The sequence below is a fragment of the Carica papaya genome, chromosome 9 (assembly GCF_054855325.1).
Source record: "Carica papaya isolate Zhongbai chromosome 9, ASM5485532v1, whole genome shotgun sequence".
Lineage (NCBI taxonomy): Eukaryota > Viridiplantae > Streptophyta > Magnoliopsida > Brassicales > Caricaceae > Carica > Carica papaya.
In genome coordinates, this window is record NC_142317.1 from 10,112,148 (window position 1) to 10,127,997 (window position 15,850).

Consider the following 15,850-nt stretch of genomic DNA (forward strand, 5'->3'; position numbering starts at 1 on the left):
CATGGAACTAAGCATATTGCCTCTGTTCATGGTCTGTTTTGAGGGTGGAATAAGAAACCTGAAAACAAATTCACTCTAGAAAAATTGGAACTAGAGCTAGAACCAATCTCAATCAGTTTGGTTTAAAAATTCAACCACCATGTTTGGTTTCACTTGGTTCAACATAGAACTGGATAGTTTACTCACCCTTAGTATAAACGTCTTTACGCTTAGATGAACACCACCTTCTCCCTTTTCCGATCAAAATCAAAGTGCCTCAAATAGGACTTCTAAAACATTGGTGAATATTGGATACTATGCAATTTTCACCAGGTATCTATTTAGAAGATGTATTCTTATTCTAAAAATAGAGGAATTTACAAGCTATTCACTAGTCCTAAGTAAGCTTACTCAACAAAATTGATTGTTAACTTGTTGGGATAAAAATATGCTTACATATGATAGAAAATTAGAAACATTTTGGGGCTTGAATATTCAAGTTTAGGGTAGTTTTGTCATTATACTTGGTCAATAGTAATCTACTTTAGGTGGCTTATAGCTCTTAAAATTAGCTACCCCTACAGGCTTATAAAATAAGCTATTGCAAAAGCTTATAGTTCTTCATCCTATGCCAAACAGCTCTCCTTGAACCCAAAAAAAGAAAAAACAAACTAAGACAAATCCCTTATTAGTAAGTGTTGCAATTTTTTTTGTTGGTTAAAATTTCATATTTATGCCTGAATGTAATTTGCTCCAAATCTGTAGGTGTTTAAGACTTTGAGTCATCAAGCAATTGGATGGTGAATATGCCCTGCATATTCCCAGGCGGATTTGTTTGTAGCCTTATTACCTGACTACTTATTTTAATATTTACGCTCTCAGGTTGCATCTCTTGGAGAAGGTATATCACTGGAGGCCAAATTATTGAGTAGGTAAGGGTTATTAGTTTGCATGCAATTCTTTCATTTATTATTCTGAATGTGAACTTCTGCATTGTCTTTTACAGGAAGGAAGCAGCCTTACGTCAAAGAGAGGTCAGCTTTTCCATCATTGTTCTTTGTGCTGTATAAATATAGTTTTTAAGATTTTTACATCATTTATTTTTTATCTTTCTCATGGAAGTATTAGATTCAGATTGTTTATTTTTTTTAAAAAAAAAAAAAGAAGTATTAGATTCAGATTGTTTGATGTTTAAATAATCTGCAAAATGCTGGTTATTGCAGGCTGCTCTGAAGGCAGCTAAACAAACAAAAGATGGAAGAGGTGAGGAGACTGCCTCCCTTCGTTCTGAACTTCAGGTATTGAGCATTTAGTGATTGACAACATTGTTTTCGATAGAATGTGCTTTTATTTACACTAATATTTATATCATTCTTTGCATACAATTATTAGAACTTGAAAGACGAAGCAGCAACAGCTATGGAACAGCTCCAAGAAGCAGAGTCTGAAGTAAAGTCCCTTCGTTCAATGACACAAAGAATGATTTTGACCCAGGAGGAAATGGTATGTATGCTGAAGCTGGAAAGAGATTTATTACCAATAGTTTTCAGCTCCTAACTGTAAACTGCATCTTACTTCCAGGAAGAAGTTGTCCTAAAGAGATGTTGGCTTGCTCGCTATTGGGGATTAGCTGTGCGTCATGGTAATGATTGTTGCCTTATAAGCAGTATGAATTTATTCTTTATTCAATGCATCTTTACTAGTTTTAGTTAGGGACATGGAGCTTGCTTATGTCATTCTTCCTGTAAATCTGATAAAGATAATGAATCTTTGGGAATTTTCATTTTTTTTATTCTGGTTAAATTTCACACAAATCCTTTGATGAATATAGAAGTAATAACTATGAATTACTGATAGCAAGTTACAGATTTATTTGGTAGCCATGTTCCCCATGCTTGTCTATTTCTTTATGTGATGCACGTGACCTCATGCTGGCTTGACTGACTTGGTAGACTGTTAATTGTCTATCTATTTCTAAATTGCTTTTCACTGTGGCATTTTATAGGCATTTGTGCGGACATAGCTGCATCAAGGCATGAGCATTGGTCAGCTTTGGCGCCTCTTCCTTTTGAAGTTGTTGTCTCTGCTGGACAAAAGGCTAAGGAGGAGTCATGGGATAGAGGCTAGTTTTACTTATGGACCCTAAATTTGTTTAACATTTTCTTCCTGCCTATTTAAAAACCATTTTGTGCTGTATGTTAAGTCATTATATCCTGAATGGATTAGGTGGTGATGATCCTGATAGGAGCAAGCTTGTTCGGGATTTGAGTGATCTAACTGGAGAAGGAAATATCGAGAGTATGCTTTCAGTTGAAATGGGTTTGAGAGAACTAGCATCATTGAAGGTTTTTTATCTTTGCTTTTCTTTCATTAGACTAGTTTTGTAAAGCTCTTCTTTGCAGTTTTATTGTAAGTTTAAGGGGTGTGCCTGTTATGTTCTCTTACTTGTGATTGGGTCACAAAGTGGTTGAGGGAAAAGTCTTCCAGTAAGCTTGAAGCTTGCTTATTATATTAGTAGCCTTGGCAGAGCATGTTAGGCTTGTTGAAGAGAACTCAAGATCTCTCAGAGAACTCTCGAGTTCTTCAGGATAACTGGCAGATGCTTTATTTATTATTAGTCTTGGGATCTATTGGGAGCATTGCTCCTACAACATAGGAAATAAGTAAGAGACCTGGCCAACTCCTAGTATAGAAATTAAGGACAAACAAATGCTATGCTGTAGGAAGTTCTAATATGAAATTCCTTAGTGCATCCTGACAGCCTAGTGACATAATCCAAAGGAGCCAAGAAATACTAAACAGAAGCAGATGCTGGTGTTAACAGGACTCTTGGAGGCTGCAACTATCTTTTGAATCTTCTGTGACCCTCTTCAGTACACTTGACCAGTAAACTCGTTAAGGTTTTGCCACCTTGGTGCATAATAATACCACTATCTTATTTATTATAATCCATCCTAAATATTGGTTGTCAATATGTGCTACAAGTGATTCCATCCATTGGGATGGATTCAGGGATAGTGAACATTGTTAACTTTCAGGGAAGAAAAACAAGGATTTGAAGACTGTTGGCTTTTTTTTTAGCTCATGTGAAGTTTCATTTTCTGTTTTTTGTTTTACCATACAGTGAAAGCTATTGATTGCTTGTTTATCTCATTGTTGAATTAAGGTTGAGGATGCTGTCGTGCTTGGCTTGGCACAACACAGACGACCAAGTTTGGTTCGACAAACCTTCTCAGGTGATGTTTTTATTTGCATTCTCTACTTAGGCAAATAACTGTTCTTCAGCATCGTGCTGCAATCATTGGCATCTGATTGATTCTCATTGTTTTGCAAATAATCTTCATATCATTCTTTTAGCTATCCATAATTCAAAGCATGAGATATAAATTATTTAATGGCCAAAAATCATACTTAAGTCTTTTGTTTCCATTTTGCTTTCTATTTCTACAATTAGCACTTTGAGAAGATTGACAGTCTAGTAAGACCATAGGGAAGATATTGTGCATCAATGATTTTGGTTATTATTTTTATGATTTCCAGACAACAAAACATCAAGTGATCCCAAGTTCATGGAGGCATTTGGTAAGAAAGATACTCTTATTCGTCATTTTATGCTTTTAAGTCTGATTATCTATAATATGGGGTTGTTTCAAGAAAAAAAGCTATAATAAACTGTTTACCAGAATAAAGTACTGATAAGTTAACCTTGACAGAGGCTGCATATCTGAATTTGATTCACTAATATTAATTGCTTTCCTGTTTAATTGCAGAACTAAGTGAAGGAGAGGCAGAAGATGTTCTTTTTAAAGAGGTCAGTTACTTTCTCGTGTTAACACAAGGCCACGGAATTCTAATTATATTGCGACTTTCTTTCTAATTTATGTATTATTGGCCTGCGTCAACAGATGCGAAATGGTCTGTCTTTTTTATGTTTCTTGGAAACTAAATTAGTTTGATGAATTAAATGTCGATCATTTAGGGTATGTTGGATGGAGAATGGGGGAAAGGAAAATAAAATTATTTTATTTTTCCCTTGTTTAGGAGTATAATTTGGAGAGAAAAGAAAGTGATTTTGAATTTTAACCCTCCAATGCTATAATTTGGGATTTAAATGAGAGAAAAGAAAATCAAGAACAAATTTACTCTAGATATTTGGTAAACTCCCACGGAATCTTTATACGACCATTTGTTGTCCTAGAAGTGCACCTGGTGTTCTAGATTGCGCCAGAGTCGTGACCCTGGCTGTGTGCTTGGAACACGTCTGGATCTGAGGAGTGGACCACGGCTCAGGCCTGTACCGAGAGTACGAGACTGGTCAATATTTTGGAAATGCACTGGGGTCGTGGGATGTGTTGGGGTTCAGGGACTATGCTCAGTTTTGGGACCTCGCTTTGGTCAGGAGCACAGCTGTGCCTGGTCCTAAAATCATGCCTAGGTCTTTCACTTAATATCATAATGGATTGACAAGAGAATTAGTAACTAATTATTTATTGCTTATTCATTAATTTTAAATTTTACTTCATGATACATAATTTATTTTAATTTATTGTAGAATTTGAGTATTTGTCGTACTTAAATGTATGCAAATGATAATTATAAATCTCTACTGTAAACTATTATTATTTAGAGCACTTAATATATAAAAGCAAAAGAAATAAAAAGTGAATAGGAAACCCAGATTTTCCTTCTCCACTCAACAAGCAAATAACCTTAACTTTTTTCTACCTTTCTTCTCCCATTTTTCGTACATCTAATGAAGGGAAGGAAAATTTATCTTTTCCTTCTCCTTTCTAACCCCCTGTATCTTTTTTATTTTTTCTCTTCCCTTGCAACTTCCAAACATACACTTAAGCAAACCCCAAAGTAGATGCCCCGTGCAGGTTTCACACTGTTACTGGATTGCCTGTGGGATTATCTTGGGTATTGTAGGGAATGGGTTTGTACCTTGTTTTTTCTGGTTAAATAGAGAATGCACATATCTTATAAGAAGTCATATTTTATGTTTCGCTTTCTTGCTTTTGTACATCTTCAGGCTTGGCTAACCTATTTTTGGAGAAGAGCCAAAGTACACGGTGTGGAAGAGGATATTGCAGAAGAATGTCTTCAGTTTTGGATCAGTCGTAGTGGGCAGTCACCAACTTCACACGATGCTGTTGATGGTAAAGTTGCCTTTTCCATGGCTAACCAATCTGTGTTCTCTTTTTATAAAATTTAGTAGAGAAAAAAATGAGCAGGAAAGGATAATCAATATGGCCAATTCTCAAAAAAAAAAGGGCCAAATCTCCTTGAATGTGACCATCTGATCGAAGTCCCTACCTGCTGTGCAATATTCGGTTTGAGATATAACTATCTTTTTAGAACAACAATGTAATTGCAGTCCCATTGAGAGACAAGCAAGGGCTCCTTCCTTTTAACAAATGGAAGCATGAACTAGTACCGCACACAGGTTCAAGTTCGTGATCTTCCTCTGGGAGAATGGAGCCCTTTGCACTTGAGCTACCATTTCTTTTGATTTTATTCTTCCTGCTTGGTTGTAATAATTAAATCAGCACCTATAGGCATATGATTTACAAGACAGTTATTTTGGGGCAAACTGACGTGCATCATTTTCTGAAGCAGTGTATAGTTAAAATTCAAGTTTCATAATCTACAGTGTTTAGTAAAAATTCAAGTTTCATAATCCACGGTAAATTTTTTATCATTTATTGCTGAATTTAATTTTCGTCAGTTTTACATTGTTGTTATCCCATGTTTATGTTATGTTTCTATCTCGGTTATCGGTTGTGCATTTGTTTGTTTCTGATTTCATCTGAGTTATATGATTGTTAAGAGAGATAAAGTAAATTAAGAATGTTCTGCTGAAATTTAGAAACAAATCTATGAAATTTTGCTTACCAAGAATGAATGGTTGACAATTCATTTCTCTTTTTGGCTGGGTACACTTGATTTCTCTCTGCTGAAGTCTGAGTTGACATAGACTTCAGTCCAAAATAGAAGGAAATGAGAGAAGAATCTATGGAATATTATATGATTACCACATAATATTAGTATAAAATAACCTTGCTATAGGTGTTAACTGCAAAATTTTTGTGCTTTAATGCCAGTGGAGCGAGGGTTAGTGGAGCTGAGGAAACTGGGGATAGAACAGCAACTTTGGGAAGCATCTAGAAAAGAAATTGACCAGCCCTCTTTTACTTTCATTGGTAATCACGAGCCAGCTGCAGATTCATAGACCATCATCATGGCATACTTGTTTAAAGTTAGTTCTTTCTTTTTCCTTTTTCATTCTTTTTGAAATATCTGATGTCAAATTTTTTCTATATGTATATTTCGGCTTTCCAATTTTTTTTGTATTCACATATATGTTGCTCCATTTTGATAGTATCACTTTGCTTTCTTCATGGAACTAAGCTACTTCGCATCTGGTGTTGTAGCTGGTACCTGATTGAGAGAGGTACTATTGAATTCTGAGGATGATGGTAGGGCTGTAATTATCATATAAGTGTGTTTTTGCAATTTTGAAATCAGAAATTTAAAAAAAAAAATCTGTGTTGTTTGAGGACTAGCATAAAATATGTAGAGTGATGAACGCTGATGACAGAATTGGTGAGCTGAATGCGGGAGTTTACAAGCATAGCTGGTATTGCTTGGAAAATATGTTGCCAGTGTTTTTAAAGAAATCTCATTTGCAATTCCAAACGAAAGTTGTTTGGCTGTCTTGACCCTTCAAGCTGACATTGCCAGACCACAGAGCCCTTTTTTGTCTTCCATAAATCCAAATACAAAGCCGAAGTTTTCATTTTTAGCCTTTCCAGCTTAGTGACAAGCCTGGAATTCTAGTTTCATTGATAAATCCAGATGCAGAAAAGCAAATTTGCTAATCTTTTCAAACACACTTTGTGCTGTTCAGTGAATCAATCTCCTCGGGTATGTTTCAAAGTTCCAAAAAGAAAGAAAACGTGAGCAGGAAGAGAAATTTGAAATTAGTCTTTAATATGAAAGAAGCAGAACAAACCCTCATTGATGGCTATAATTCAGTTGCGATGGGGTATTCTTTTAAGAATTTATTTAGAAACTCTAGTTGTGATATTATTTTTATCTTTGTAACATATCATTTGGCTTTCTATTGATAGAACACTAAAATGAATGAATTAACTTTTCTTTTAAACTATTAATTTTTATAAGCTTTTTAAGTTTAGTTTAGAATTTATTTAAAACTAAAATTTTGTCAAACTGTAATTTTGTCTCATGTGGTTTAAGCTTATTGCATTTTATTAATTCTCCTTTTATGTCAATTCAATTCTAGTTTATATTCGTTATTTTATGTAAAAACATTAGTTTTTAAGCAAGCTATCGTATAACTAGTTTTTGGGTTTTCTCTTAATTTCCATGTGTTTAAAGTTTGAATTTTTATATATTTGCATTTAGAAATTTAGGCGCCTGAAAATTTCTTTAAAAGATTAAAATAAATTATCCATCTAGCTATGTTATTATTCTGTCTTTGAACTACAGATAATATTGCAATTTGATTCCAATAGTTTTTGTAAGATTTTAACATAATACAAGAATATTTTGTAGCATTAGGCTCAATTATCTTGATAATGAAAAATCTTAAAGTAATTAATTTCATTTCTCATTTAATTAGCAGCCCTCTATGCAAGAACTTTAATTTTTATAATATATTTTGCTTGCATTCATTACCAAATTTTCATCTTTTGGAGCAAGTTTACGCATTTGATTCTTATAATTTTTTCCTACACCCATTGGGATTTTGTTGTTACAAAAAAAATATAAAGCTACAGACAGATTATAATTATCAATACTCTATTAGAACAATATTGTATCAGTAACTTTTTATATTAGAATGTTGATATAAAAATAATATCTTATTAGAATAAAATTTTCCTTACTATAAAACTAAATTAACAATACAAGACATTTATGCTTCTCTAACGAAGTTTTGAAGTTATGCAAGAAAGGGTTAGCTTTTCATTTATTTATTGAAATTGCCAAAAAAAATAATAATAATAATAATTATCAATGGTATTACAATTATTGCAACAAATATTATATGTAAATTTCAAAAAATATGACTGTGATTAATATAAAAATTTTGATATTTTAATTATGATTAATATAAAAATTTTATTAAAAAAAAACTATAAATATGGTTTTTATTCGCATTATATGTAAAATTAAGGGATGTTTTTGTTTATTTGCTCTACTAGAAAAAGAATGAAAATATTATTTGTATTAAGGTTGTAAGACTTTTTTTTTTTGTCATTCTTCTTCTATGTGTGTGGCTATATGATCATACATATATAATATATACATACACACAGCATATGGAAACATGAAATTAACTATCTCTTAGAATTATTTTGAAATTTTATGTCTAGTTTAAATAAAATTTCAAACAATTTTTTAAGTTAAATTAAGGTAATATTTTTTAAAATTTTATAAAAACATAATTTAGAAGAAAAAAAACACAATATTTTAAAAGAAAATTTGGTTCATTGATTTGCTTATTAGACAACCATTTAAGAGATAACAAATAGAAATTAATTTCAAAAACACATGAATTAAAACAAAAATACTTCAAATAAAAAATCTCTAAATCTTTCTTCTTGATGGAATAACTGTTAGATTCATTCGGGAAAAAAAAAAAAAGAAAAAAAAAAAAAAAAAAAAAAAAAAAGCAGCGGTATAGATTATAACTAACCCAATGGCCAATGAGAGATCAGTTCCCCCTTCCCTGTAAATGGAGATAGTGAAGTTGTTATCGTTGGAATCACAGAATTGCATGTTAGGAGCGGCAAATGCTAATAAGGCCGAAGCATCTTCTTCTTTCTTCTTCTTCATATATCTCTGATTCTGATTAATGACAACCCACCTGAAAAAGCGCGAAACTTTTCTCTTGCTTTTTCATACACCCATCTAATTATCGCTCCCTCCTTGTTGACTTCCACTTAGAGTTGCAGCCTTCCCAAAATTATAAACCAAACGTTCCCCACTAAACATAAAGAAAATCATAAAGTTATGGCCAAGGAGCAAAAGGAAAACCATGCTGCTGCAATCATCTCCCCTCTCCAGGTACACCTTAACCTTTACTTTTCTTTTCTTTTCCTTTTTTTTTTATTTCCCTCTTGTTCCGATTTAATTCTATCTATCTTTATGTATAATTGCATATGCATAGATCTCTCTCTATCTTTTTCAAATTTTCATTGTGTTGGATCTGGGTTTTTTATTATCATTATTATTATTATTAAGATCGCAGGATCATCAACGCTCTTGCTTATTAGCTAATCTTTCTCTGTATATATGCGAGAGTTGCAGGAGAAAGAGGAAGAGAAAGAGCTCGATCTCGGATCTGACGAGGCTGACCTCCCTCTTCCCCTCACCGTCACTTCCCGGGTAAGAGTCCACTTGTTTCCTGCATCTGGGTCATGCTTTGTTTGGTTTTCAGTGAAAAACTTAATAGAAGTTGGAAAATGCAGGTGTTGTACATGTTGGGAGACATAGCTGCAGGTCCTGCTTTTAGATTCACCCAATGGTTGGAATTGGTTCGTAAACGAAGCGCCAGATACGGATCCTCTGGTTTCCCACACCGCCCTCACAGGGTCGACAGTATGCCATATAGGTAATCTAGCACCTTGATTTCACTTTTCCTTTTACTCATTTACCACATTTCTAATAATGGTTTCCAACTCATTAATTACAACATAATTGGAAACAAATATGACTAGGCAAATTTATTTATTGCTTTCTTCATAATTATAACTATAGTTGTCATATCTTGTTTTGGTCACTTAGTGCCAATTCATATAATGTTGGACACCGAATTATTGTGTATTACTTCATGTTCATGCAAAGACGCATGTTCATGACGGTACATGATTCTGAACACTTTTGTCCTTCAGTGCAGAAGAATCACTTGTTGATTCCAGAGGTCCTCTGCCTGCTGAGCAAGCTCCTGGCATCAGTTTGTGGGAAAGACTGGGTACTGCTGCGGCACTGGATATCGAATCGAGCTCCTTTTCCTGGGACATGCTTTCTTCACTTCACCATACTGAGCACAGTAGCAGCGCTGAACATTCTGAGGATGAATTGAATAAGGCACTTGAGGTATGTGATCCACTCGTATGTATTCTTGAGGGGTTTTTGAGTTTTGGAATTAGATACATAACCAAGGAAGTGATTTTTGGCATTATTTTTACAGTGATATATCTTAACAGCCAACAGTTACTTTGTTTCCAAAAATGGATACTCAAAATCAAAGTTTTCTTTTTTGCCATAATAAAATTTGTTCAATGGTTTTGGATGATTTTTATTGCTAAGAGGCCACCTCTTACCTCTTGACTGGCAAAATTAAACTGCTAGATTTTGTTTCTAGCTTATATATGTTTATTGCGGCCGCATAGTAGAAAAGCAATACTAGCTCCAGTTTTATAGACCCAAAAATAAAAGTTTACCTGGAGATAGGTCCTGGGGGAGAAGTTATAGACACCTTTCCATACTTTGTATCTGGAGTACTTCATTTAATTTCCTCCGCAGTTTTGGGTTTTGGCAGTATTTATCATGCACTTCTGGGACCTGCACTTCTGGGACCTGAGACTCTTGAAGAATCTTTTCCATTTTTCGGGCTCGTCATATTCTTTTTAATTGCTTATATAGGTAACTGTGAATTCCGGGGGTATTGTTTTCTTTGCGTTATTCACCCAACATGGCAGCGGTGATGCTTCTCCAAAAGAGGCAGCAGCTGTTATAAAATTTTCATCATCAAGGATGGCCACACAATCAGAACGCCTTGGTTACGAATTTGCAAAGTGGCTAGGAGTGCGAACTCCTCAGGTTGTTCTTTATTCTTCAGAAATTTGTAATTTCTACACCCTTGGCTTGTAGTTTCAGCCTTTTTGTTAATATTCTGTTGGAACCTTCTATTTTCTCCTTACATTTTCCTCTTTTGCTCATGAGTTAGTCTGTCAGAACAGGCTAGAGTAATCCATAATTCCAGCCCAGAATGGCTCCAGATTAAGGAAGCTGCAGACAACGCAAGAGCTACAGCAGCTTCAGAAGGAGATGAGGTTGGCGAAATGACATGTTCAGAACTTTCAGAGGCTCTTGAACTCAGTCGTTGCCTTCTCTTGATGAGGTGAAAAACAGTAATTTTCTCTGTTTAATTTCTTGGCCTCTTTTCTTTTGTGAATTAGGTGCACTATAATGTGACAGCAGATCATGTCTCTGTCTGCTCTGTCATCAATCTTCTACTTAAAATTGACATATAGTCCATTCTAGATCATAACTTTGCTCATACTTTTTATTGAGCTTGTTACATGGTATTTATAAGCTAGGGTTTTCTGGTTTGCTCTTGGCTATCCTCTATTGTTTCTTTTACATTACTCAGAAAGTAGAGAAAAAGCTGAATAGGTTAAGATTTCTTTCTTCTTTTTTTGGTTAAGTGTAGATGAAGATTTCAATATTATCCCTGTTATTATGGAGACTTTCAGAACGGTTTTCTTGATCTTATTGCTTTGGAAATGATTATGTATCAAATGAAGCTTGGAAGGCGTAGACTATCCTTGAGGGCTTTTAAATGACCAGTTTGACTTATGTAAAAGATGGTCTTGCCCTTTGGTGCCTTCCTGCAAGTTTACAAATTCCAGGATCACTGCATATTGGATCTATTTAGAGATCTGATCTCCTTTTCTAGAGATTCTTAATTGTGAAGGAAGATCAATGTTCTGAATGCAATCTACTTTCTTCTGAATAGAAAGGCTCCTTTTCGTTTTTGTTTTCCCATCCGTTTTCCACTTGAATAAAATCGAGGAAAAAAAGTGCTCATTGTGAAATAGGAGATAATACAGTTCAGAATGCAGCATGATCCATTGCTTTGAAGTTGGAGCAAAGCTGGGAGCATTGGAGCATCTTTTTCATAGCTTTTACAGATTCATAAATTCATAATCATGTGGGTCTAACAAAGATTTCCTGGCTTTTATACAATCATACTCATGTATGTTAACCCTACAACAGGGGTAACTGATACACCATAGAAGTATGCTGTATATACAGACCATGATTCTACTTTGCTGCTTGCATACCTAGCGCCATCTATGCTAATAACACTATACACTGCAGTAAGAAGCACTGGAGAATGCTCCGAGGAAAAGACAAGAAAAAGAAATAAAAAGTTCTTCTATGCACTGTTCTAAAGCTCTAAGCTTCCATTTTTGCAGTTATGTTCATGGATCTCCTTTATTGGAAAGTGCAAGTGCCTTTGAGACACGTGAAAGTGCAGAAAAAGTTGCAGCAGCTCTTGGAAGGGTTTTGATGTTGGACCTTGTGATCAGAAATGAAGATAGACTCCCTTGCCGTCAACTAAGATGGCGTGGAAACCCAGCAAATCTACTGCTGACTGACAAACTGGCTTCTGCAAATACGGATACCGTGGAGGAAGCCTTTGATTCTTCAATTAAACGCTATCAACCAGGGGTTTTCAGAGCTATTCAAAAGGAAAGAAGGGCCACTTCTGTGGATAGTAGATTTAACTCTCATAATCAAGGATTGGTATCGCAGCTTTCTGACCTTTCTGATATTATTGAATCACCAAAATCTAGTGACATGGGCATTAGAAGTCCATCATCTGATGATTTCATGCTTTGTCAGTCACAAATTGTAGCTATAGACTCTGGTGTTCCTCGTAGGCCTCCAGCTGGAAAACGTGCAAATGACCAAACGAATTATCCAAAATTGGTTCAGTTACTTCTCAACAGTAGTAAATACTCCTCTAATTTGCTACATGAAATAACAGGAGGAAAATTAGGATCTCCTCTATCAGAAGATGCTGACATGAATTCTACACGAGCAACTGAAATAACCTCAGATATTCGAGAATTTCGCACTGGTTTCCGTGCAGCTCTAAGAGATCTACAAGGATTCCATATATTCCTACTTACCCTTCACCAAAAATTAGATGGCTTATTACGAGTGTTTTTGAATATTATAAATAAGACATTGTCGGGGGACTTTGACAAGGAGGAATTTTCAGTTCTTGAGTCACCATCACAAGCTGCAACTTCTTGTGGACATTGTCCATCTCCCCCGAGCAAGGAACGGGTCCTCGGCGATAACCATCCAGATTACAGTGATTTAGATTTGCAGAGAACAACAGTTAGGTCGTCGTCATCTTCAGAAAATAAAGAAAGCTCGGACTTTAGTTCTCCCATGTCAAGGGAAAGCTGGCATGGAAAGTTCCATAAAGGGAGTGGGGAGCCCCTTCGCAGTCTGCGTTTAACAACAAAGCTCAGAGATTTCCACAAAGTTGCCAAGGTTAGTCGCTGCATATCGTTGTTCTTGGTGAAATTTGCGAGTTAGAAAGCACTTTTCATGTGCCCCTTGGCTACCACATTGCTGAAAATTCCTTGTTGCACAAGAAAGTGTTCCAATTCTTGTGGGCAATACTTCATGCACAATTATTGAAGATACAGAGCAACTATTATCTGGACTGTGCTTTAACTTCCGATAAATGAAGGCTTTTGTGACAGGAAAACAGAAAAGTAAAAATTAAGAGTTGCTAATGCAATTTAGGAATACATTAAAAAGGAAAAATTTTAATTTCAAGACATTCTCCAACTATTTACATTTTATTAGTGAATATTTAACTTACTATAAATTATTAAGTAGTTCAAGAATTCTTTCTGTCCATTCATTTTTCAAATCTCATGTTAAGTTTCCTAATTATTATGATACTGTATTTACCATTAATAATATTTTGTTTATTTAGAAAATATTAAGTAGTTAAAAATTCTATTCAGTCACTTGAGATATTATGTTACTGACAAAAATTTCATGTTTTAGTTGTATGGTTGGTCATGTACGTAATTACTATGGTTTTAGCCACATCTGCTATAAAAATTATTGATTTTTTTAACAATTCAGAGTTGATTATTGATATATATCTTCGTTTTCTTGATTTCTTATTCAGCTTTTTTCCTATTTCACTTCATTCACTTCTTGCAATACATCGCCTGTCTGTTAGATCTTTATCTAGAAAGTTTTCATATCGTCAGTGCTATGCAAAATGGCATATTGGTGCTCTGTAAATTCTTTTATTGATATTAATATTGGTGTATTCAGGTTGATGCTGAATCAAATAAAGAACTGGAACAATGGACGGAAATGCTAAGGAATGAAGCAGTGAAGCTCTGCCAAGAGAATAATTTCAATACAGGATTTTTTGAGGGGAGTGATAATAACATTTGCGTCGATGCTTATGAGTTGAAGGTAATGGGAAACTCAACATCCAGGCCCTTACAGAGCTATTATCTTCTTTTTGAAATAACCTTACACAGCTATTAACTGTCTTCTTTTCTCTATAATCTATCTTCAATTTCTATATAATTTACAGGTCAGGCTTGAGCACATTCTTGAAAGGATAGCATTGATATCTGAAGCAGCTAATACAGAGAAGCCATCTGCAATCTCAAGTAGCCTATTTATTGGTGGAGCCCTAGCTGCAAGATCTGTTTATACACTTCAATATTTGGGAATTACTCATATATTGTGTTTGTGCTCCAACGAAATTGGGCAATCAGATTCTCAGTATCCTGATCTCTTTGAATATAAAAATTTTTCTGTAAGCATTTTATTACCTTTCATTTTTCTTTTTGTGTCAGCAAGGCATTTGCATGAGTAACTAATTCTAGTTTCTTTATGTAGTTGATTAGAACCACATCATAGTTTCCGCATATTTTTCTTTTCTTCCTTTTTTTTCTCAAGTAACAATAAGCATAATACACAAAAAAACTCTTTTTCCTAACAAAAAAGCCAGCCAACAATAATAGGAGTTTTATCCTCAATCCTTGTGATGAACAGAATTTTCTTCTGTCTGGTGGTACTCCGAGGCAGCTTTTACAAATGGTTTTAATTTAATGCTATAACTACATTTGATAACTTTCGTAATGCTTTTTGTGCATTTTTCTCTGTATTCAATTTGTTTTTTATTAACAAACTACTTATCCGATCCAAACAGATAAGTGACAATGAAGATACGAATATCAGCAGCATCTTTGAAGAAGCTTCAGAGTTTATTGACCATGTGGAACAAATAGGTGGGAAGGTTCTAGTTCATTGCTTTGAAGGCAGAAGTAGAAGTGCAACATTAGTGATAGCATACTTGATGCTCAAGAAGTAAGTGATAATTTTACATTGCTTGTAATCTAACATGTAAATAAGCTGTGGATGGGAAAAAGCCACATCTAAACATGTTGCTCTGCATGCATGCAGGAACTTTAGTCTGCTAGAAGCATGGAATGCCTTAAAGCGAGTTCACCGCAGAGCCCAGCCGAATGATGGATTTGCAAGGATCCTACTGAATCTTGATCACAAACTATATGGGAGGATGTCTATGGAATGGCAGCATAGAAGACCAATGATGAAAGTGTGTCCTATCTGTGGAAAGAATGCTGGTCTGAGTAGTAGCTCACTTAAGCTTCATTTGCAGAAATCACACAAGAAACTATCATCAGGGAGTGTGGATAGTGCCATGAATATGGAGATACAGAAGGCTTTGGAGGCACTCAAGTTGAGTCGGGGTTCAAGTGTCAGTCCTACAAACCGACAATCTCATGCAGCTTATAATGGCTAGCAATACCCGATACTTCGCTCTTTGTAGTGCTCAGTGAGCACCCACTGAGTAAAAAAAAAAATTTCCTGCTGCTTTTCTGGGTCATAAGAACTCAAACATCTTGTTCATATATGTATATGTTGATTATGAAAACGCCTTGAATATCGTATTCTCATCTAGAACATTATCTGTTAGGCTTCCTAAACCATATTAGTTTAAAAAATATAAGATGAATCCAACCAAAATCAT

General features: G+C 34.8%; 2 protein-coding genes across 6 annotated transcripts in view; both read left to right on the forward strand.

The window, feature by feature from the left end:
• Positions 1-6,495, forward strand: part of LOC110822943 (coiled-coil protein) — a 32,533-nt gene extending 26,038 nt beyond the window's left edge. For all 3 annotated transcript variants that reach the window (XM_088211927.1, XM_088211928.1, XM_088211929.1), the window contains exons 6-17: positions 862-911; positions 986-1,013; positions 1,203-1,277; positions 1,372-1,482; positions 1,561-1,621; positions 1,985-2,101; positions 2,206-2,324; positions 3,146-3,215; positions 3,520-3,561; positions 3,750-3,790; positions 5,012-5,138; positions 6,084-6,495. In XM_088211927.1, the coding sequence (XP_088068053.1) occupies positions 862-911; positions 986-1,013; positions 1,203-1,277; positions 1,372-1,482; positions 1,561-1,621; positions 1,985-2,101; positions 2,206-2,324; positions 3,146-3,215; positions 3,520-3,561; positions 3,750-3,790; positions 5,012-5,138; positions 6,084-6,211 (969 nt within the window). In that variant the 3' untranslated portion in view covers positions 6,212-6,495. The remainder of the gene's footprint in view (positions 1-861; positions 912-985; positions 1,014-1,202; positions 1,278-1,371; positions 1,483-1,560; positions 1,622-1,984; positions 2,102-2,205; positions 2,325-3,145; positions 3,216-3,519; positions 3,562-3,749; positions 3,791-5,011; positions 5,139-6,083) is intronic.
• A 2,221-nt stretch (positions 6,496-8,716) lies between these two features.
• LOC110822969 (dual specificity protein phosphatase family protein) lies at positions 8,717-15,770 on the forward strand. 3 transcript variants are annotated; one of them, XM_088211899.1, is made up of 11 exons: positions 8,720-9,072; positions 9,316-9,393; positions 9,477-9,619; positions 9,900-10,104; positions 10,654-10,830; positions 10,971-11,131; positions 12,213-13,305; positions 14,113-14,259; positions 14,384-14,611; positions 15,008-15,165; positions 15,262-15,770. In XM_088211899.1, exons 1-11 carry the CDS (start codon positions 9,019-9,021, stop codon positions 15,620-15,622), a joined length of 2,805 nt encoding a protein of 934 aa, XP_088068025.1. In that variant the 5' UTR covers positions 8,720-9,018; the 3' UTR covers positions 15,623-15,770. The 3 variants fall into 3 exon arrangements, with proteins under 3 accessions (XP_088068027.1, XP_088068025.1, XP_088068026.1); XM_088211901.1 differs by lacking the exon at positions 15,262-15,770 and having other exon boundaries at positions 8,717-9,072; positions 14,384-14,577; positions 15,008-15,148; XM_088211900.1 differs by lacking the exons at positions 8,720-9,072; positions 9,316-9,393 and having other exon boundaries at positions 9,481-9,619; positions 9,905-10,104.
• The last annotated feature ends 80 nt before the right edge of the window (positions 15,771-15,850 follow it).

What these genes read in the sequence shown, in the direction of transcription:
- LOC110822969 (XM_088211899.1), top strand. Translation starts at nt 9,019, where the DNA reads ATGGCCAAGGAGCAAAAGGAAAACCATGCTGCTGCAATCATCTCCCCT. An exon ending in CAATCATCTCCCCTCTCCAG is followed by an intron (nt 9,073 to 9,315) that starts GTACACCTTAAC and finishes CGAGAGTTGCAG; the next exon opens with GAGAAAGAGGAAGAGAAAGA. An exon ending in CCCTCACCGTCACTTCCCGG is followed by an intron (nt 9,394 to 9,476) that starts GTAAGAGTCCAC and finishes TGGAAAATGCAG; the next exon opens with GTGTTGTACATGTTGGGAGA.